The 22,280-nt window shown below is 42.9% G+C and overlaps 1 protein-coding gene across 1 annotated transcript; it reads left to right on the top strand.

Annotated features, from left to right (window-relative positions):
- Positions 1 to 329: 329 nt before the first annotated feature.
- CARPA (Carbonic anhydrase-related protein A) lies at positions 330 to 20,021 on the top strand. Its single transcript, XM_002134456.3, has 8 exons — positions 330 to 1,218; positions 11,035 to 11,082; positions 13,025 to 13,161; positions 13,236 to 13,427; positions 13,492 to 13,654; positions 15,727 to 15,881; positions 17,022 to 17,153; positions 17,240 to 20,021. Exons 1-8 carry the CDS (start codon positions 1,137 to 1,139, stop codon positions 17,324 to 17,326), a joined length of 996 nt encoding a protein of 331 aa, XP_002134492.1. The 5' UTR covers positions 330 to 1,136; the 3' UTR covers positions 17,327 to 20,021.
- Positions 20,022 to 22,280: the final 2,259 nt, after the last annotated feature.

Raw genomic sequence — 22,280 nt, 5'->3', positions numbered from 1 at the left:
ATTTCATAATTCATAATTAAATGACCAACAAAGAATTAACAAGATGTACTTGTCCTCTTCAGATTCAGTTTCCAGCGCTTTCCAGCACTTCAGAAATTTTAAATTTCCCAAACAAAAGTCCCCCGCAGCCACACTTTGTTGGTGGTCCCATTATTTCGACTGCGAGTCAGTCGTGTGGCCGATGCCAGTGGGGCGCTGCTCGGCTCTGCTCGGGATGCTTCGTGCCAGGACGAAGCTCGTCCTGCTGAGTCAAGCTGCTGCTGCCGACGACGCTGTGAGCGCTGCTGCGGCTGTGGTTGTTCTTGTTGCCGCCGCTGCCACTGCTGCCGCCGTTGCTGTTGCTGCTGCTGCTGCGCGCCTGCCGACAGTCCGTTGCATATCCTTTGGCGCTGATAGCAGTGACAATTCAGTTTCAACTCGGATTCAGAGATAAACGGACGCGTCTGGTCGGCCAAGCGACAGTGCAGTGTGGCCAAACGTGCTTTTGAAAGCGCGAAACCCCAAGCGGAAGCGAAAGCGAAACTGAAACTGAAACTGAAATTTCAACCTGTTTTGTAAGGAGTGTTCCCAGCTCCAGTTTCTCCATAACGAATTTTTTTCGAGTGTGTGTGAAGAAAGCCAAAAGAACAAAGAGAGCCAGAAAGAGTGCAACAGAGGGAGAGTGAGAGACAGACATAGAGAGAGATAGAGAGTTAGAAGTTGAGAAGAAAGACGGAAATGAAGCATGCAACTTGTGTGCACATCAAAGAAAGCAGCGGAAATTAAAATTTGCATATGCAAAGAGGTGGTCCAGTGCAGTCAGCAGAGGCGGAGGCACAGCCAGAGTCAGTGGCCGTGACTGCGGCCCGGTGCCCCAAACAGTCAATGACAATGAGGCCAATGATGATGCTGCCGCCCCCAGACCCAAGCAGCTGGCCCAAAGAAACAGAAACCGAAACCAAAAGCGACTCGCCGCTCTAAGCCGCCCGCCCAGCAATAGACTCAAGTGCCAGATCTCCAGAACTCTAGACTCGTGCGCAATCCAACCCACCAGCCAGCAGCCACCAGCCAGCAGCCAGCAGCCTGCAGCCTGCAGCTTGCAGCTTTCACCCAGAAGCTCCTCGACCTCCGGCTGCAAGTCCCAGCAATCCACAGAGATGCCGTCGCCCGGGCACACATTTTGCTTCTCCTCAGCAGGATTTATCGCTTGCTCAGCAATCGTTCTGCTTTGTAGTTCCGGTAAGTGAAATATGCCCAAAAGCAAAAGCAAAAGCAAACGGCAATGGCAGTGGCAACGACAACGACAACGACAACAATGAGCTGACCATGGCCAAAAGGGAAATGTAACGAAGCAAGCCATACATTTCGTTCCTCCATTCATTCATTCATTCATTCACTCGCTCACTCATTCGATTCGGGCAGTCAAACAGATGCAATGAAGTTGTAGCGCTCCTTTCTTATTTCAGTCTCTTTTTTCCATTCTTTTTTGTGTCTGTTTGGGATGGGTGAAGGATTCCCTGATTCCAAATTTGATTTTAGTTCCGCCCTTTCACCTCCTACACTCGCAAAAAATATGATCTACTTCAGATCCCGAAAGTTACAATCTGGACTGTCGCCACATATTCAATGGATATTGTAATATTATTTGAAAGTACCTATATTAAGTGGACTTTTCTCTCGAAGTAGTCCTTTTTTTCTCTGTGTATCCTTCTCTGTGACTGAATCTGATTTCGACAGTGCTTCTTGGGTTGGGTATCTGCTTCTGGTTTTGACCCTTCCTCTGGTTCTAGCCCTGCTCAAGGTTCTGGACCAGCTTCTGGTCCTCATTCTGGTTCTGGCTCTGGTTCTGTGTGTGTTTATTGTTGACGTTGCATCTTGCAATGAAAACGTCATCGAATGTAAAATGTTTTGCGAGGCAAGTTTAAAAGGATTTTGGCAGGCACCATAGACAGGGACATGGACATATCCCCACATGGAGACAAACCGCAACAAAAACGCACCGACACTTGCCACACATACAGTGCATATAGTGGCATAGTGGCAGAGAAACGGGAATGGAAGGGGAGACTGAGAAAACACTGGCAAGGTTGGGACAAAAGGACAGACAGACGTGGCAGGATGTGCTCGGACAACTTCAGTTGAGTTAATGCATTTTGTTTCCATCCACACCCAAAAGCAGGGAAAACATAAATGTATTTGCACAAAAATGTGGGAAAAGAGCTTAGATCCCAGCGGGAGCTGGAAAGGTTGCAAGGGAAAACAAATTAACGCTCAAGTAGCTCAACCTCAACGGTCTTTAGGAGCCCGGACTACAATGTCAAACAGTCCAAAAAGTTTTCAGGCACTCCTTCCATTCAATTCATGGGAAGACTTTGTCATTTCAAGCATATCTATCAGAAGATTCCATAGGAAATGCGTAAAAGATTATTGGCATGAAATAAAGTTGAGTAAAGTAAAGAAAGATTCCGTTAGTTAAAGTTAAAGTATACAGCTGCTACATACTCGTACAAGAGTCAATTATCTACTGCATCTACAGTTTCAACATACATCTGCCCCTGCCGCTGCCCCTGCCACCTGCCACCTGCTTTAAGAGCTCCACTTCAAAGCCAGTGACATATGTATGTGCTGCAGATGATCTGCTCGCACAGAGTCCACCAATCCGCATATAATCCCCAGAAAACTTCGGCAAGCGTTTCCATCGATGATTATGCTCCAGTCGAGAGGATTTTCAGGGCATTCACGAGCACATATTTTTGCAGGAAGCACAAATAAGAAGAAAAATCAGCAAGGGGTATAAATAAAAGTGGAAGGAACACAAATAATATAAACAAATACTCAATAACTTTTGTTCATCACGTTGATTTAACACTTGGAATTTGCGAATGCATAGAATTCGATTCCTATTGTGTGTGCGGCATCACAATGAATCTTTACGGTTCACATACTCCTGCATACATGTATAAAAACTCATATGGGTGCGAATATACATATATGTATATGCATAATGTTTGTACACACTGAGCGACATTAGTGGGAAAAACCGCAGACAGATCGGTTCGCCAGGATACTGTGTAGTAGGTAGCTGTTAGGTGGTCTTTCGTGAGGGTGCGCGGGTGCGCAGGGTGCAGTGCCGTTTATTATAAAAATTGCAGCATAAACAAGTGCAAATAAAAATAAGCGAAATACAAACAACAACAATTGCAGTGCGGTCAGACAACAACGACAACGATAACCAGAAGAAAAACTATCTTCATGGCCGAACCTTTTGATACCCAGGCAGATCGATCAATGTACGATGGATAATGAAATGTCTCAATCACAAGATATCTTGGGTGCTTCGACCTAAAGATCGCCCGGAAAGAATGGAAAACTGACAAGTACACTGATGGAAAAGAGAAATATAATCCTGATGGAGGCTTGGCAAGTAATACCCTTTTGAAAGGGTATAGCAACGACCACGACTACGGCATCAACTGAAATTGCATAAACTGCAAAGTGCAAAAACTGCAAAATGACTGAAACGACTTGGGGGTGACATGGTTCGAGAGGTGATTCACAGAGGGGAGTAGAAGGAGTAGAGGAGGAAAGGTGTGAGAGAAATGGCGACAAACCATTTCCAGGCGTACATAGGAAAACATGAAAGTATACTCTGCACATGAGGGAATATCGAATTCACTTTCGGGGTTTGAGCACACAAACTTGTTGCAAAGTGGAATCAGCCCTAAATCTCAAATAAAACATTATTAAATCATTGAATCAATCAAAGTTCTAAATATTGGAGATTATATGGCAAGTAAAATGTTAGCCTAAGCGACTAAAACATTTACGATTATATATTGTGATGCATCTATTTTGTCAAGCTTGAGTGTTAAAGATTTGGATAATTCGTCTCTTTGAGGGACATTCGAATCGAATGTATCTATTTTTAGACATACCCCTGCTGAACATCAGCATCGAAAAAGGTATCCTTGCAAAAGATATATTCTTTGGTTCTACAAAACCATTTCCAACCACTTTATACTCCAACGCGGGGTTGGGATCAATTCGCTAACTTTCATTGAAAGTTCTGTGATGAAAGAATGTAAAATCTTGTCATTAGAAAAACTGGTCTGAACTTTAAAAACCCTTTTTCTACCTCTCTCCCGCTCTCCCAAAACCTTTTTAAAAAAAGGTTACTTTAATCTAACCAAATAAATCGGACAAATGTTTACAGCTAACAACAGCCTAATAATAATCCAAAGAGCATTTTCTTTTTCCCTGGAAAGCCAACCAGAAAAAAACCACTAAAAATATAGAGTGAAATAGGGGGGGGGGGCGAAAAAAAGCGGGAAGCATTCTGTGGGGCGTTACAAAAAAGAGCCAAAGCCAAAGGAGAACTGCATGCAGGACAATCAACTCTCATACTCTCATACATACACCGAGACAGCCAGACAGACAGACAGACAGGGTCAAAATATGGGCTACGCAGTGTGATTGTGTGTGTGTGTCTGTGTGTGTGTGTGTGAGGACTGTGTGTGTGGTTTATGATACCATTTAGCCAGAGGGTTGTTTTGACAAATTGTGCAAATTATTGTGTTAAATTTGCCCTTGAGGTGAAAAATCACTTTGACATGGCATCGCTATTTTCCACCATCTTACAGTGGGTGAAATGACCAAGTCCAGCAGGAAAAAACACCATTTGTGAAATGTGGAGTTTCACTTTGTTTGGTTATCCATTTAGAATTCCTCCAGGAGTTTTCGCTTGTTTTTTATTTTCAAAACAGTAGATTTATTGCAATTTTCCACGGGCTCTTTCAGTTACGCAGATTTTTAAGTGGAAGTCATATGTTTGCAGTAAATAGTGTTATATGTCTTACCTGAGTTGTGCACTATCAAAGACTATACAATACTATACAATATTGTATAGTCTTTGGTACTATTGAATAGTTCTTATTATAAGATTGCGGCTTGCGGTGACTCGATTTTCGTGGAGTAACAATATATGAAGGAAGGCCCTCCCAGCACCCGCAGGACACCCATAATCTGTTAGTTTCGTTTAATGTGAATTTAAATATTTAAAGTCTTTTGCTTATGGTCTGCACTAAAAACTATACCAAACAAATTTTTTTTTAATACTAACATTTATAAAAATCATTAGTACCTTACCCACTAGATTGGTAATTTCACCCACTGTTCGTTTCTCCCTCCCTCTTTCTTTCTTTCTTTCGTTCCTTCCCATTTTCTGGCTGGAATACTCTCTCTCTCTCTCTCTCATTCGCCCTAAGTAAGTGCTTAGCTGATTGTGCTTTTGTCTGTCATATTACAAACGCCAATACATACATATGTCAGCCGCAGGGCCATCGAATGAAGATGAATAAAATGACCACATCGCTTCTGATGATGATGATGATGTCGATCGTCTCGATGATGATGATGGCTGCGACTGTTGCCGGAGTGGCACTTAAAGTCGCCTGCCGCTTGCCACAACTGGTACTGCCTCGTTTTTAAGGCCAATGCCACTAATTGAGGAACCGTTCAAAGATAGATGAAGTTGGCCAAAACTGGTGGAACGTTTTCAAAAAACGATTTCGTATGCAGCGTTGACGTGACTCGCATTAGTACCCCTTGTCTTGCCCCCAACCTGCACACGTGTGCTTGTGTCATGCCACGCCCACTCCAAATGGGTGGCCGAGGGGGGCAGGGAGAGCCAAGGGAGTATGCACTGTTGCTTATTATCGAAATTGTATATGCCAGGCAGCGACGGCCACAACTTCCTCTTGAGCCTCGACTTTGGCCTGCTACTTCGCCTTCTTTTTCTGCATTTCTTTGGGTTTTCCTGTGGGCTGGCGGTGCTGCTGGTGCAGAGTCGAAGGTGGAGTTGGTGCAACTGCTGGTATTGGTGGGCAAAAGTTTGTTGGCACCAACAAATTAAGATAGTTGGATAGTGGCAAGCGGCAAATGTCTAGACGGTTTTTAGTCAAATTATGGTTTTCAAGCGTTCTATTTGGCTTAAGTCCGGACCCCCCTTCCATCCGTGAGTCCAGTCTCCAGCTCGTTTCCTGAACATGGGCTTTAGCGTAATATGTTAACAATTAGAAGTCGGGAAATTTAAGTTTGGCCAGGATACGCAGAGAGCTCTTTGTATGGGAAGGAAATCATGATTTTGAACACATTTTTGGCAGGATGGTAGCAAGAATTTCTCACCCAATACAGTTTAGAATCCATGTTTTGTGCCCCATTCAAGTTGAGTGTTTCCCCAAATGCAAATAGCTCATGGTTAGTGTAGGTATCCATGTTTAACTCAATTCATCTCACCATGGAATCTTCCTATCAATCGACACCACCTATCCGAAAATCTCAAGTGTAAATCAGTGCCACCAATAGTTTGCAAATAAAAACCTACCAAAGTTGACCCACAAAAGCATAATGGCTTTCCTTCTACCCAAGCTACCCCAAGATAGCCTTCCTTTCAAAGTTCTGGTACCCTGGCTGGACAGCGGATATCTTTAATACAATGTGCATTTTCGGGGCTTTTCAATCATTGCTTTCAGAGGAATTTAAACGCGCTAGCCGGACCAGACCATGGCCCGAAATCGGGCCACAGACCAACATCAACTTTGGCTGTTAACTCATCGCGTGAGTTGAACGTTTATTTCCCTCCACTTTGTAATCTTTCTCTCTCTCGCTGGATCGCTGGCCCTGGCTGACCCATTTTTAATTTACTCCAAAAGATGAAATCGGAATTTTCCTTTTTTTTGGGGCTCCAAAGTAAAAAACACAAAAGTATTTCCCAAACAAACAACAAGAAAAAATATGCGGCATTCCTTTGCGGGTAGAGATGGCAAAAGTTTTCGCAACTATTTAGAAAAATCATCTAATGGCGTGGAAATTGTTTCTGTTCTGTCGTTGCCGCTGGTTAATTTGCTCGACGATTAAGTGTGAATTGTTTCTGAGGGAGAGGGAGTGGCAGACGGAGGGGGAAAGCAAATGTAAATTGCAGACAAGAATGTTCTAATATGTTTTTCATTCCTGGAAACTTTGTAACTTGTTTAACTAATAACTGGGAATTGTTTGGGTAAAGTTGTACGAGTATATCGTCGGTTTAATGATGATAGAATTCATTAATCCCTTGGACACCCTAGGAAGAAGGAAGGGTAATATCTGGACAAATCTCAGAGCTGGAGAAGTGTGTTTCGGTCGATGTCAAATAAACCTCATTCCTCAATGTTAGCTATTCACTTTTGCTTTATTCTCCCTTTCACCCGTGCAGTATTTCAGCCAGTTAATCAGTTTTCCATCAAACCGCCGCTGGACTCTTTGTAAGTTTTCCAATCGAGCTCCCAAACCATGTTAAAAATTGAAGCAACTAATGAACATTCTGATTGAATGTTTGTTTGCCATTGAAACCAATGGAAACTTTGGGGAACAATGAAGCGTTGGGAGGATAGCGAGGATATCAAGCATAGGGTGCCAGCAGCAGTGCCCGATGAAGCATGGTCGGGTGGCAGGGTGGGGGGAAGGATTGGGTTTTGGTTTCGGTTTGGGGCCAGACCAGAGTTATGCTCGTCAATCTTCGGGGCTGCCAAGGCGACAGTTTGATAAACTGAAGCAGCAGCGCTTCAGATACTAATCAGCGCTTCGTTGGGCGCTTAACAGGAAGCAATAAATTTATCCAGGACATGCCAATGCACAAGTAGACGTGTGTGAGTGTGTGTGTGTGTGTCGCGCCCTTGTCTAGAAATTTTAATTAAAAGCGATGACATAGCGAGTAATTCTATATCAAAATGTCGCCTATTAATTTTAAGGACATTTCCTTTATTGATTCATTGTCAATATTATATTGAACCCATAATTTACACATAAAAGGGCTATCCCGTGACCCCCGCACCCACCCCCCTCGATGTCTCTATTGGCCCATCATTGTCTTGGCATCGTTTGCTTTTAGCTGCTTTCGGCTGTGGCCTTTTGTTTGGCTTCTTTAATTCATTTAGACATTGAAATGTTGCTGGGGCGTGTTTTCCTTTTGATGAGCCCAGCACACGACACACACGGATATACACTCACACACTGAGGCATTGCGTGTGTGCGTGACTTTGGTCTATAGCATTCGGGAACATTCCCCCTTGTCGTCTGCCGTTTTTGATAGCCAAACATTCCATCTTTACGCCATTTTCAAGCACGCCAACTGGGCCGCAACCAGAGCAGGGTCAGGGGCAGGGCCAGAACAAACAGAAGGCTGGGACCCCGCCACGCACCCCTCTCCCTGGAGGCCTCACTTGATTCTGATTTAACGCTCACCGTAATTACAAACAGCCAAACACGAGCGTCCAAATGCCCATGGATGGGGAAATCTGACTTAATTTAGTCATCTAAACGCGCTTGTTATCGATAAGAAAGTAGAATGGAAACGATGTACAAATTATAATTACAATATCGTCTGGCTAAAGTCACTAAAAGACAATAATTTGGGGTGAAAAAGGCTAAAACCGGGCCAGAACTTCCGTCTCTTTGGATACTCTTACACTTGAACTACCCCGATTTAACGAAAGATTTAACTACTCGTATGATTAACTACAAAATGAACAGGAAAACCCTCTCCGTACAAATATGACCTTTCAATCCGAATAGGGCTGCTCTCTGGAGGATTCCCTGCTTTCAGAGCACTTCATTAGACCGACAGTCAGCCGAACTGGTCTAAAGACAGATATTTTCCAATCCCTATCGGCTTTTGGCAACTGCAATTGATAAACAGCTTTTGCCAAGAATTAAAGCAACTGAAGCTGGATCTGGCACAAAGGCCTAGTGTGCCATATGCAGGCGGGGCCGAGGGAATCGACAGACTAGGATAGACACATAGACAGGGAGGGAAGAGGCTTACAGAAGCGACAGAGATGGGGTAGAAAGGGGCTCGGGAGAGGTGAAAGCCAGATTCCATTTGAATGGCCAACAGAAACCCATAAACCATTGGTCAAAACACAACTGTGGCGACAGACTGACTGTCGTGTCCAATGCCCCAACCACTCAGCGTCCCCTGCACCATTCTCTAGCCCCGCTTCCTTTTTTCTATTGCGAATATCGAAATTTTGTGTGTTCGAGGGAGGGAAAATGGAAATAAAAGTGTTTTAACCATAAATTAAGTTGCTGTTGCAGCATAAATACGAATTTACCATTTCTGGTAAAAGAAAACAGGAGGCGGTGGGCAATGTGTTGATGAAAAGCTTAAACTTCAACCAAAACCAGAACCATTCGACAAGGCCCCCAAAAATCTCCCCCAATTTCTACGGTAAACATGCACTCCGGGTGCGTCAAGGGTGCGAGGGTAAACTGAGTTCCAGTATAAACAAGTACCAGGGAGAAGAAGAACCAGATCAGCATTAGCTGTGGGTCATTTTTGTTCTCATTTTTGAGATATGGCAGGCATTCTTTTACTTTTATACCGATTAGAGCGGATCATCTGGTTGGAATGCTGACTCTGGCGCTTCTTTTTTCGACTGCTTTTCTTCTGGGAATCAACTCGGTCGGAGGCCAATTTAATAGCATACTTTGCAGCACTAAGCAGACTATAATAACAGCAACAAGAAGAACGGCGTAGAGCCGTAGAGCGACAAACAAACAAAATGAAGTGACGTCGCCGAGTCGCGACTCGCAAAAACGGACGTTCATTGTTCTGCCAAGAAAAGCAACACGACAAACCGAAAAGGAATTCAGGAGAAGCCAACAGAGACAAAGGTTCGGTCAGACCGGAGTCCCGGCCACGATTTCCAGACACACTTTCTACAAAAAATATTGGAACGACTCACAGAATATTCTACATTTATTAGAAGAAAATCTTATCTGCAGCAACTCTGCAGATCACAACTCTGCTCCCAAAACCTTTCATATTAGCCAAAGAATTTTCCTAGTGCTTTTTCCCAAGACTTCAAGTTTAACCAAGTTTAGGCACTCCAAAAAACGATCGACTGTTAAACAAAAACTCAAATTAGAGATCCCTTAAGTGAGGACACCATCTCTGTCAATGTCAGAATGCTCCAAAGTTAGGGAAGTTGGATGATGTTGCTGCTGGTAGCAGGCAGGAAGCGGGCAACGGTTCCAGCGACTCCCTTTTGAACTTCCGCTTTGGGTTGCAGCAATTTCTTTGGGCTTTATTGCCAACCCATAGCCCAGCCCCCAACCGTCCGCCAACTCGCAGCCCTCTTCCCCACACACCGAAAAGCCCCCGCCACGACGCATATAGCATAAATTTTGAATACGCTCAAACTGCTCAAAGGGGGACAAGGCGACGGGAGAAGAGAGTCGAAAAAAATAGCGAAAATTGTCTGTCGCTTGATAAAGCGGAAGCAGAACTTGCCCATAAACGAAATGTGGCAACTGAGTGTAAACTTTATTGGCGCCAGACTGCCTGGCGACAACGCTGTTGTCATGCTCATCCTTCTCCGTGGCAGCATCCTCCGTCCCAGCTCATCCTTCGTGCACTCCTTCCTCCCAGCTCATTCAGCGCTTCTTGGCTTTTTTTTTTGGCCTGCTTTGGCCCGTTGTGAGTCATGCGACACGCATTGGAAGCCAGCAGAAGGAGCAGGACCCAGACCGATGGCGTCTCGATGGCTGGCAACTAAAGTCATCGTTTACCCCCCAAGAAGAAGCTGCTTGTTTGTTTTGTCTGACTCCGGCTCTGTCTCTGGCTCCGATTCTGTCGCGGACCCGGTGACTCTCAGTCTGGCTCCAAGTGGGAGTGGGACGGAGAGCGGGATCGGGTCGAGGAGTCAGGGGAAGTCTTACATTAGTTGATTTCATGCGCTGTTTACATTGGCAGCGAATTATGCGCATTGGAAAACCGAGCTTTAGCTGCCAGCGGGTGGTTCCCCATACGACGCTATCGCATCGAGATGAAATGGAATGGTCGTTGCAGGCACTAAGCCTTGGACTTGTGCATGTGGCAACGTGGGAGATCGGTCTCCCTTCAAGTGTGTCAAATCCTTGCGAATTCTTGCATATGGGTACAGGATTTTGTTTCGGGATTCATGATTCACGATTCACCTTGAATGTTGTCTCACCAAAATTTTCACTTCTTTCTTTCAGAGGTTTTATCCAGTTGGGAGGAATGGTGGACATACGATGGTATATCCGGTAAGTAAAGTCACATATTAATTCGGATTTGATGGGAGCTCTTTGGGGAAATAATGTTTCATGGGTCCATGGTTTTCATGGTTCATGGTTTCGACTCCAAATAAGATCTATTGCAATATTGGGTATACTCGTACTCGTATGCTTTGTTTGCATACATAAATCGGCAATTCTTTCAAAGCGTGTCTCCATCCCCTTTCTCCAGCAATGCGACCGGGGTTTTGCGACTGATTTAATTACATTTCAAATCGTTCGGCAGGAAAAAAATAGAAACGCAGGCAAGCAAACAGCCCAGATCAGATGAGTGCAGGATGTTGTTGCAGTTGTAATTGTTGCATGTCACTGTCTGAATGGTCTGCCCACTCACGAATGCGCCACGAACCTGCACCCTGGCAGGAACTCAGTTGCAGTTTTATTTATGCAACATCAACAGCAGCAAAAAAAGAGAGAAACAGGCAACATGCAACTGCAACAGCAACAGAAGCAGGAGCAGGAGTATCAGCAACAAATGAATGCAAAAACACAAAATGAACAGCGGCCGGGACAGGCCACAAAAGCGACAAGTGCGGGGTGGCAGAGACCTAGGTGGGTATGTCTGGGGCGGTGTCAGGGGGTGGGTCAACTGCATCATCGTGAAACACTTTTTAAACTTTGGCATTTATTGCCTCCATCGCTCGGGCATCGTGTGCCGCGTGTCATCCAAGCAGAAACACACACAATAACAAAGCCACGCGCGGACTGGCTCACACAGATACTGATACACCCACACACACACACGCAGGCACGCACACAGCTACACAGGGATCGAAAACCTCGAAACCGAATTGCAGTGAACGAAATTCACATCCTGAATGCCCATCAAATGCTGTCCCCAAAAACTCGGATGGATTCCATTAGCTTAATAACGATCAAGGACACACCATTGCACTCAACTCTAGGACATTCTGATTCTGGAGGAAAATGATCACTAATCATATTTCAGAAAAAGTCTCGCTTAGAATCTAATTCAGATATTTTTGTTTGAAGATTCTTCTTTTCAGGAAATTAAACTCAAATCAAAGATATGTGTTTCAGATATCTCCCTTATATCTTAGACTTAGACTAGGTTAGGTTGGGTTGAGGCGGCTGCCAGGCCCGTATATCTCACTTAACTAAAGCGAAAAATATGTAGTAGTATAATTGATCTTTTCTTGAAGATTTTTCACGGCTTTCAAAAAAGTCTTCCAATTAATAATGAATATTCCATGAAATTCTGTTCGGCTATTCCTAACAATACTATTTTTAATCGTTGATATCTAAAGAGATAGAATAGTCAACTAGTCGACTACCAGCAACTGCTCCCGCACCATTTGTTTGCTTCAATTTATTTGTGTGGTGTTCGCCTGGTATAGAAAATATTAAATTTTCTATGAGGCACAAAGGTCTAATTCCCATAGACCACGACTACCATCCACTGCCATCCCCTGCCACACCTACTAGGCTACCCGCTGACCATGGTGATGGTTCTCCCCAAAAACCGAGCATTGTTTTGAAAAGTTTCGGCAGCTTTTAGCCCGTCATATCACATCAGGCATTGAACTTTTGGGGACACCCCGGAAAACCCGCACCCAATGTCAGTGCATTTAATTGCCATTTAAAATGGGCTGCAGTAGGTGCATTGCGAGGCGCTGCCGAATGGGAGTTTCATCCTCGAAGCTTATGAAATTTCATTTGGCATTTGAAATTGTCATCGACGTTGCTGTTGGAGCTGCCACAGCCACTGCCACGGCCGCTACTGTTTGCATTGGGAAGGAGGCGAAGACACGTTTTCCATTTGGTCGATTGACAGAAAAGAGTGGATCGAAAGAGGGCGACTGGGTGTAGGGACAATAACTGATGCATACTGTACTCCTTTGTGTATCTGTGTGTGTCGCACACGACTCTCATTCGTTGATTCGTCTGGCAGGACCAAGCTTCTGGGGCCTTATCAATCCACAGTGGAATATGTGCAACAAAGGACGGCGCCAATCGCCCATCGATGTGGTGCCTGACAAGCTGCTGTTCGATCCCTACCTCCGACCGCTGCACATCGACAAGCACAAGGTGTGTATATATATGCATGTCATATGCATATTTCCCCTATTGGGCATTCTCACCAGCCTTAAATCGGTCAACAGGTTTCTGGCACTCTGCACAATACGGGCCAGTCGCTCGTCTTTCGCGTCGACAAGGACACCAAGCAGCATGTGAACATATCCGGCGGCCCTCTGGCCTATCGCTATCAGTTCGAGGAGATCTACATCCATTACGGCGTGGATAACACTCGCGGCTCCGAGCACTTCATCCAAGGCTACAGTTTTCCAGGCGAGGTGAGTTTCTGTTTTAGATACAGATTGAGATGGACCACGAATTATTCTGGCTTTTTCCTTGCAGATTCAAATATATGGCTTCAACAAGGAGCTCTACCACAACATGTCCGAGGCCCAGCACAAATCGCAGGGTATTGTGGGACTGTCGCTTATGGTGCAGATTGGTGAGACGCCCAATCCGGAGCTTCGCATCATCACGAGCACCTTCAACAAGGTGCTCTATCGAGGTGAGTGTGCCACTGACTGGCTACTTACACTGAGTAGAGTTACCTATCGATAGTTGAGCTAACTAAATAACTCAGAGCTCGTGATTTAAAGTATTTTTGTTTAAGGTTTATATGTATATTTGCTCCTGTTACCTCAGCAATAATTTGTACGCGCCTTACTTTGATTTTTGTTCTGCTAACTGTATACGATAGGCAGACAGAACTCAACTTTTTGCCACCACTAGGCCCCAATGCTAGGGGTTGAGGGGTTTCGGCTAAAACTTAATAACTCACCCTTGTTTAGATTTGGCATTACTCTCACTTAATCTTGGTCTACCGACTCATCGATATAAAAATCGGATGACATATTGATAATAACGCATGCAATTAAATATGTCTTATATCTTTGTCTGGTCCATTTTATGGGCATTTTACACATAATATTGCACTAGATATCTGGTCGGTAAATAAAAATCGTGATGTTTGCCATCTCTAGCTTACATTACCTTGCATAACTTTTTCCTTGCCTTCATTTCCGTTCACGCAAAATGCCCCCGGAAATGTTGCAACGTTAATATCGTTGCAATGCTCTGCCGCTGGCTTCCCTTTCTGCTCTCTCTGCCTCTTCCTCTCTTTTGCGAATACCATTCTCCTTCCCTGACCGGCCCTGCCCTGCCCCTTTTATGATGTCATTGCAACAACAACTGCAGTCGAGGCCATAATTATGTCCAGGCGAGCCATAAAAAATGACTCCTGGCGGGGGTACGAAATTGAGACTGCCCTGCACAAAGTGACGAAAATGAAACCTCGAATTACACTAAACCGACACTTAATAATTCCCCTTACCGGCTGGACGGACCCACAACTTCATTGCACGTCTCGTTGGCAGTTTCTTGGCCAGTTTAATAGCCTTTTTACAGGTCGTACAACTTTATGGCAGTCCAGCCCCAGCCTTAATTTGTAAAATGCCAGAGAAGCCAAGCAGCAACCAAAACCAAGAAATATGCCAGGCCACTCTCCAACAACAACAACAGAAACAACAGAAACAGCAGCTCCAGAAGAAATCCACAAGAAATTGCTTGCTGCATAGTTGAAGGTTGAACAAATTGTAGACACTCTATGGCACTGAAAGGTGGATGAAAGAAATGGTAGGGAAAAGATACAGATAGGTAAAAGCATACATATGGATAGATAGATCCAACAGTAACAGGCAGAAATACGGGTTATAGGAGTGACCAACCGTGGTATAGATAAAATATATTCACAGGAAAAGGAACAAAGCAAAGATATATAGATGAAAAGAGAAATATTGATGTCCATTTTAGAAGGGCTATTAAAAAGCTATGCACCTAGACAAGGATATAATCAGAGCTACATTGACGGGCAATCATTTAGATACTAATGAATAGACACGTAAGAAAGAGAATGCAAATACATTTTGAAAGAAAGTTTCTTTTGAAATCGTTTTCCAGAAAATTTCAATCAATCTCCTCGCACATAATCTCCTCATACAATTCGGTATGCTACTTTCCAAACGGCACCCAGCACATCTACTCGTATATGCTCAAGGGAAAGTAAAACTAACACTTCTGATGCAAATACCCACACCACCCACACTCGTACCCATTCGACACCGACACCGACACCGACTCCACCTCGGCGATTGCCAGACATTGAGTTGTGCTACATTGCGGCCTTACAAGCCGCGACTTGCTTCATTTCCGGCTGGCAAAATGATTTGTATGAATAAAGCCGTGCGCTGACGTTAAAGTGGTCATGTGGGGTCAGGGCGAGTCGGATTAGCTCGACAATGGGTCGGGAATAGGTCGTGGACTGGGTGAAGATTGGGTCGGGAATGAGCCAGGATGTTGCAAGTGTTGGTGGGGTGGGTTCCCGTGTCTGAATTATTCATTCGACTTTGGCATGCCGAAGTTGAAGACGTGTTTTCATATTTTTTTGCGATATGCGCATAAATAGCTCAAGCTTTCTCTACACCAGCCCAGTCGCGCCTTTTCGGCTGCACCTTGAACTTTGCATTTCTCATGTTTTATGCAATCACAGAACCGATCCATCCTGCTTCTTCCTTTCAACAGGCTTCTCGACGCCCATCCGGCACATATCGGTGAGGTCGCTGCTGCCAAACACGGATCACTACATCACCTACGAGGGCTCCACAACCCATCCCGGCTGCTGGGAGAGCACCGTCTGGATCATAGTTAATAAACCCATCTATATCACCAAACAAGAGGTGAGTTCAAAGTCCGCCTATATCCCGCTAAATCCAAGCCCATGCAAACGACATGTAAATTTTGCTTAATGAAATATCATTTCAATATTTTGAATATCGCATGGATATTGACTATAAATCTATGTGGGTTTGTTGTGTAACTAAAATAGTAAAACATTCAAAATTTGTATGCTTAAACATGCAATATTGATCGATTGGGGTACAGTTTGCGTTAAAACAAATCCTATTTTCATGGTGTGTCAGTCAATTCTTTAGGTCGAACACCGCAAATAATTAAATGCATTTTGTGTGTGTATTCAATTGCAATTAGAGATGATTGTTATTGTTGGTTTATTTATGTGCAATCGGTATTTTTTATCCATCTCTCCGTCTCTCTTTCTCTGTCTGTCCGTCTCATGTTTTTTTTTTTATAATGATTGGAAGTACAATGAAATCGCATAAATGCAATTATAAAATTGCTCATCAATTTGGGCATTGGTCAGATCGCGGTTTCAGTGCGGTCAATATGCCGCTCTGTGCATAATTAAAAAACAATATTTGGTTAGTTTAATCAATTTGCATAAATGCATGTGTAATGGTGGGATTGTAGGGCGTGGCAAGGGCTGCGGAAAGGTCGAAAAAAAGCGCATCGAGAAGAGTAAACAAAATAGGAATCAAATGAAACGCAAACAAGTCAACGGTCCACTAAAGAGTGATTTTTATGAACTTGACGATGGGAATTCTTGGACCTTTAGGGGTATTTTAATAATCGGAAGAGAAATCCTAGAGAGAGGAGAATCGTTAAGTTTGAAATAAAGTTTAAGGTTCCAGGAGGGTACAGAATAGCTCCTACAAACCACCAAAAGCTTTCTATAAAAACTATGAATGTAAGCCTGCAGACATACAAACTAGTATAGAGTTGTCAAACATAATTATCCGAGTTTCGGTTGACAAATTGTGCAAAGCATTTGACACTTCATTCAACTTTAATTAGTGGGAAACGACATTGGCCGCGAAAAACCCGCAGAAAAACCATTAAAATATATAGTCATTTGTTAAGTTGCTTGTGCGATGCGAGAGAGAATGAGGGGGGGATTGTACAGTAATGAGATATTATGACGGCCGAAACAATATACATACTCATATATGTATATCTTTCAGTTATACCAACTCCGACGACTGATGCAAGGCTCCGAGAGTACTCCAAAAGCTCCACTAGGTAATAATGCGCGACCCGTGCAAAGTTTACATCATAGAACCGTAAGAACGAACATAGATTTTAAGCGGAACAAGGTGAGTGCGATTCTACCACTACTCTATTCCAAGCCTCCCCCTCTTTGTGCACCCCCTCCACTTAAATGTTGTATTTTCTCTGACAGAATCAATATGCTTGCCCCTCGATGTATAAGGATATGTATTATCGGGCGAATCGCTGGTCACCAGACACGGGACTCTTGATACGTTGACAACCGTACGCGGAAGACTGCGAAAAGCAATTAATATCGTTGCTATTATTATTAATATTATATGTGGTGAATAATGCTACAGCAATGGCAACTATATTGACAGCAGGAAGGGCTCCAACTGCAGCCAGTGACCGAGGCGGTCAGCGGGTCACTTTGCAGTTTTTATGTCGCATTCAATTTTCATATTCATGTTTTTAACACAAACTCGGGATTCGTTTGGCCTGCAATATTCCCCACAACAAAAGCAGCAGCAACAGCACGAAAATGTATATTATTTATTGCATTATTATTAATAGCAAAACAACAGCCGCCGCCACAGCAGTAGCAACAACATTAAACATGAATTTAGGTAACAAATGCTTGCAGCAAAAATAACAACTACTCGTAAGAACGCTACAATTAAGTGCCTCGACTATGTAATACCCGGTACTTAGGTTCTCAAAGGGTAAACAGATGGCATGCATTTCTTTGCAATGGCGAAAATTAGACTTTGGCTTCCAGAACCTAAATGATCTACTACTCTAAAGCCTTTCAAAACCAAAGCAATTTTTTTGTATTTTTCTCTTTCTTTTCCCCACACATTAGCAAGATTAGAATATATCCTTTGAATTCGGCAAGTATCAGGTACGAAATTGTTGCATGCAAAAGAGAACAAAAAAATAGAGGAATTTTAATGCAAAATCCTAATGCCACATAAAACAAAACAAGCCACACACAAACGCACAGAAAATATGCAGAATATTTTGATTTCATAGTTTTGTGCGTAAGTCGTGAATCAATTATTGTCCAGGCAGGAATTTAATGAGAATTGCGGTGGGTATTATGCTGTAAAAATTCATATTCCTTTAATGCCGAGGAATCCCGGATTAAAATTCCTCCAAAGTCCTCCAAAGAATAGTGATATCTCCTGTAATAGAACAATTAAATTTTCGATGTTTGAGGGAAATCAAGCAAACTTTGGACCATTGATATGTTTGATCTGTTAGGTTATTTTTTCGATTCGGTTCAGGCTTAAAGGCTTAGATTTAATCCGAGCTCATTTGAATATTTTCGATTCAATGCATTTCTGAATGCAGTAATTATTTGCGACTTACAATTGTGTTGTATTACACATCTTTTGTTATGGCTACAACAACAAGTAACAAATAAGAGAAACAATATATAAAAATGAACAAAATAGGAGAATTTCCGTAAACTGGATGGGTGGACAATAACTAACAAACAAATCGAAAACGAAAACGAAAACGAAAGAGAAAAACGAATGGAGAGAAAGTATAACAAATGGCAACAGAAATTAACAAAAGTAAATATTCATATAAATATAAAAATAGCAAAGGTATATTATATACTCACAGGCAAACATATATATAAATATAAATGCCTATATACAACTCTCTCTCTATATACATATATATATATATCTATACTATATACATATGTAGTATGTGTTATACAGACATGGATGACGGAGAACTAAGGAAACTAAATGCAATGCAGCCAGGAAGTTGAAAGGGAAATTCGGTAAGGATGGGCACATCGTTCACACACCATATATGATAGCTATATATATATATATACATATATATATATAACTACGATATGTAAGCCAGCAGCCACTACAAGTCTATAGACCGCTTTCCCTCCCATACAGAACACGAACAAAAAAAAAACCAAACTCCCTACCAAAAGCATTTACCAACACCCAGTATAAACGGCTTTGACGATGATCTGGCAGGACATCTCTCTCCTTCACACCCCCCAAAAAACACATACATACATACATACATATATCTAGTCATGGAGTATACACAAAGCGAATGGGCTACAAAACATAACTAATTCTAGAATGCAAGCATTAGAACTATGTAACTAACTAAACTAACTAATGGATTAATGGATTAACTAGCAGAGTGGCTAACAAAAATCAAATTCAAGTAAAGTTAGATGCGAATACCGAAACAAATAAAATAAATGAATTTTTTTGGTAATTTTTTTTTAACGTCTGAGTGTGCAAAAGTTTTGGGCAAACAACGTTGTTGCAAAGTGCTGTAGAGACAAGTATTACGGCTAGTGTAGAACCTAAGTTACTGAATAGCGTTTAGCAGTTAGCACGACCTGAGTTTGTAATATATAAAGACCCGGCGATATATAGTATTTATGTATACGTATATATAAAGGAGTAAATATCGTGTATCGGATCCGTTCAATTCCCAGATTCGCAGCTGTCGAGCAGACAATTAATGTGCAATTATTGTATTTCCTTTGGGCCAGCCAAGCAAAACCAACTAAGTAACTATCTTACTAGGCTCCAATCCCCAAAATCCCAAATTCCCAATCCCCAATTATGTGTAGAACATTAACTATTTGTATAAAAGCTAAAACAGAGAAACAAATTCCTCAACTCGGAAACACTTTGCTACGACTGTAAGTTACTATTGTGTTGCCGTAACAAAATGCAGAACTATATAGTATATATATATATAAACTATACAAACCATATATATATACATACATATGTGTAACTATAAATGCAAGAATTAGCAAGCATAGTGCAGGAAAATAACAATTGAGCAAGGCTTGAGAGAAGCAAAACGAAACAGATACGAAACGGAATGTTGTTTCCCCCAAAAACGAAACTGAAGAATGCAAAACTAATAAATGAAAAACGAAAAGTATTATATGAGAAAAAGAAAAACCGAAAACACAATGAATCTTTTCATTTCTGGCTGAAGAGGGGGGGTGCTGGGTTATTGTTGGGTAAGTATCTGGTTTCCACTTCCTTAAAGCTAATCAAACTGCCCTCTGGGTCTTGTTCTGGTTCTGGTTCTGTTTCAATATCCGGTTTCACCTAATCACAGGAGCATTCAGTGCCAATGGAATTTGAAATTCTTAGCAAGCGACGAGCGAAGGATGAGAGTTTGTCCTGGAGATACCTTTGAAATTTGAAGTATGGCTTCTGGAACACAGTCAGTACTTGCAGGGTATTTCATGCAATACTCTGTTAATCTGCTCATCGAAATAAATCCTTCCATAACACAAAGCCTTTGCCATTGGCTGAGGGGTGAACAAAAGTTCAAAATGCATTCGAGCCGAGCATTAATTGGAAGTTCAGGCTCTCGGCCAGGGCGCAATAATAATTATAACAGCGGGTGCGTTACGCAGTCAAGTGCTTAGAAATGTGGCAACAACGAAGAAATGATTTTATTTCCGTTTGCTGCCACGATGACGGCACAGTGGGGTCCACGGACACAGTGGGAATGGGCCTGTTTAAATATGCAATTTCAATTTCCGAAAAACACAAAACGCGTGCTACACGCAGAGGATTCACACAGCTCAGGATTTCCATGCGAGTCCGACTATGGAAATGGGAATGGGAATGGCAATGGCAATCTAAATCGGAATGGAGATGAGGTCGCTTGGCGGCATGGTGGGGGCTGGAGGGTATGTAAAATTTGATGTTGAATGTTACCAGGCAATCGGAAACAGTGGGTTTAGTTGGTGTGGATTGGGGTGGTGGTGGTGGTGGTGGTGGTGGTGGTTGTGGTTGTGGGCCACTGGCCGCATGTTTAATTGGACGCAATTGAAACTAAACTAGCGTAAAATGGAAATAAAAACACAAATGGAATTGTTGCTCCTGTCCGATACGCTCCGCCCACCCCCGCCATAAGGTAATAGGAATTCATTCGTTTCGTTTCGCATAAAAATTAATTACAAATTAATTTACCATAAATTGAAATTGGTCCCCGCATTCAGCGCAGGGAGGGACTAGCAGGATGAGGGTCATGTCGGCCGGTGGTCAGTCGAGTGGTTGTCCCGAAGTTTGCAGCTGCCGGGTAGCAAGTGGCGTACGAATTAGCAAAAAAAAGTGTGGGGATCAGCAGAATCCCCACAGAATCCTTCGCCATATAACAAGTGTTCATTATCACCCAGTCATTAGCACAAAGTTAGTCACTGGGCACCAGATAAACTTTTTTAAAGCGATGTATGCACTAAAGAGATCCCTAACTCTAGTGCCCCTTTGTTCGGCTCTATCGTGATTGCGCGATTTTTGCACCCATAATATTTGTGTATGAGTGATGGCCAGCGTTCTCCATGGCACCCACACTTAAGTGCGTTTTTTCAACTGCCGCCGATTGGGCGGCCATTGTTTATGTGGATGCTGCGCATGGGGTGAGTGTGATTCCTGGAGCTGGGCGTAAAATTAAGGCCTGAACCGCATTTTACGAAATGCGGTCAGAAGGACTAATTATGCTAAACGTTGTAACCGCAACAACCAGTTAGCCATGGCCGAGTGCCCGCCCCATGCCACTGGCCGGGACCCTGGTTTAACTATTTTTGTTGTTCTGCTGTATTGTCGTTCCCGATGCGATAAACCAAAAACTGTTCGCGATATTTCAATTATACTCGTGTACGGATACACTCGTTTATATTTATGCAGAACCATTGCCCAGGGCCGGGCGTATGTAATGCATTATGGATTTTGGCAAAGTTTTGGCTGTTGCCTCCTGCCACGACGCACAGCGGGTGCAGCGGGGCGACAGTGGCAGTCGCACAACTGATATACAAAAAGAGTTGCCTACTTTTTAGGGCCCTCTGCTAGTGAAGCCATTGAAAAGAGCGGTCGCATGGAGTGGCCATGGAGGGGGTGGGGTTGTGCTGGTAGCGGGAGGTGTGACTATGCCGCAGCGGTACATGTAAATAACAGCAAAAGTTTTAATTAAATTTTAAATACAAGTTAATTTTGTGTATTTTCACGCGCCACACACACACATACCAGTTTAAATTTTACTTAACTCTTCGTGTATGTGTTTTTGGTCAATTATTTACATATGTGTTTGTGTGATGTGTGTGTGTGTGTGTGTTTGTGTGTCTGTGAAAATGAGTTATAAATATTTAGTTGTAATTCATGTTTAGTTTTCCATTGTTGGCGGCCTTAAAAACCAAATTAATATTC

Source organism: Drosophila pseudoobscura, chromosome X (genome assembly GCF_009870125.1).
Source record: "Drosophila pseudoobscura strain MV-25-SWS-2005 chromosome X, UCI_Dpse_MV25, whole genome shotgun sequence".
Taxonomy (NCBI): domain Eukaryota; kingdom Metazoa; phylum Arthropoda; class Insecta; order Diptera; family Drosophilidae; genus Drosophila; species Drosophila pseudoobscura.
Note: the sequence above shows the minus strand (reverse complement) of the source record. Positions and strands in the feature narration are given on the sequence as shown.

Bases quoted from the DNA above. Each gene is read 5' to 3' on its own strand.
- CARPA (XM_002134456.3), top strand. From the start codon at position 1,137: ATGCCGTCGCCCGGGCACACATTTTGCTTCTCCTCAGCAGGATTTATC. The intron at 13,162-13,235 runs GTGTGTATATAT...ATCGGTCAACAG, and splicing joins TGCACATCGACAAGCACAAG to GTTTCTGGCACTCTGCACAA. The intron at 17,154-17,239 runs GTGAGTGCGATT...TTTCTCTGACAG, and splicing joins TAGATTTTAAGCGGAACAAG to AATCAATATGCTTGCCCCTC.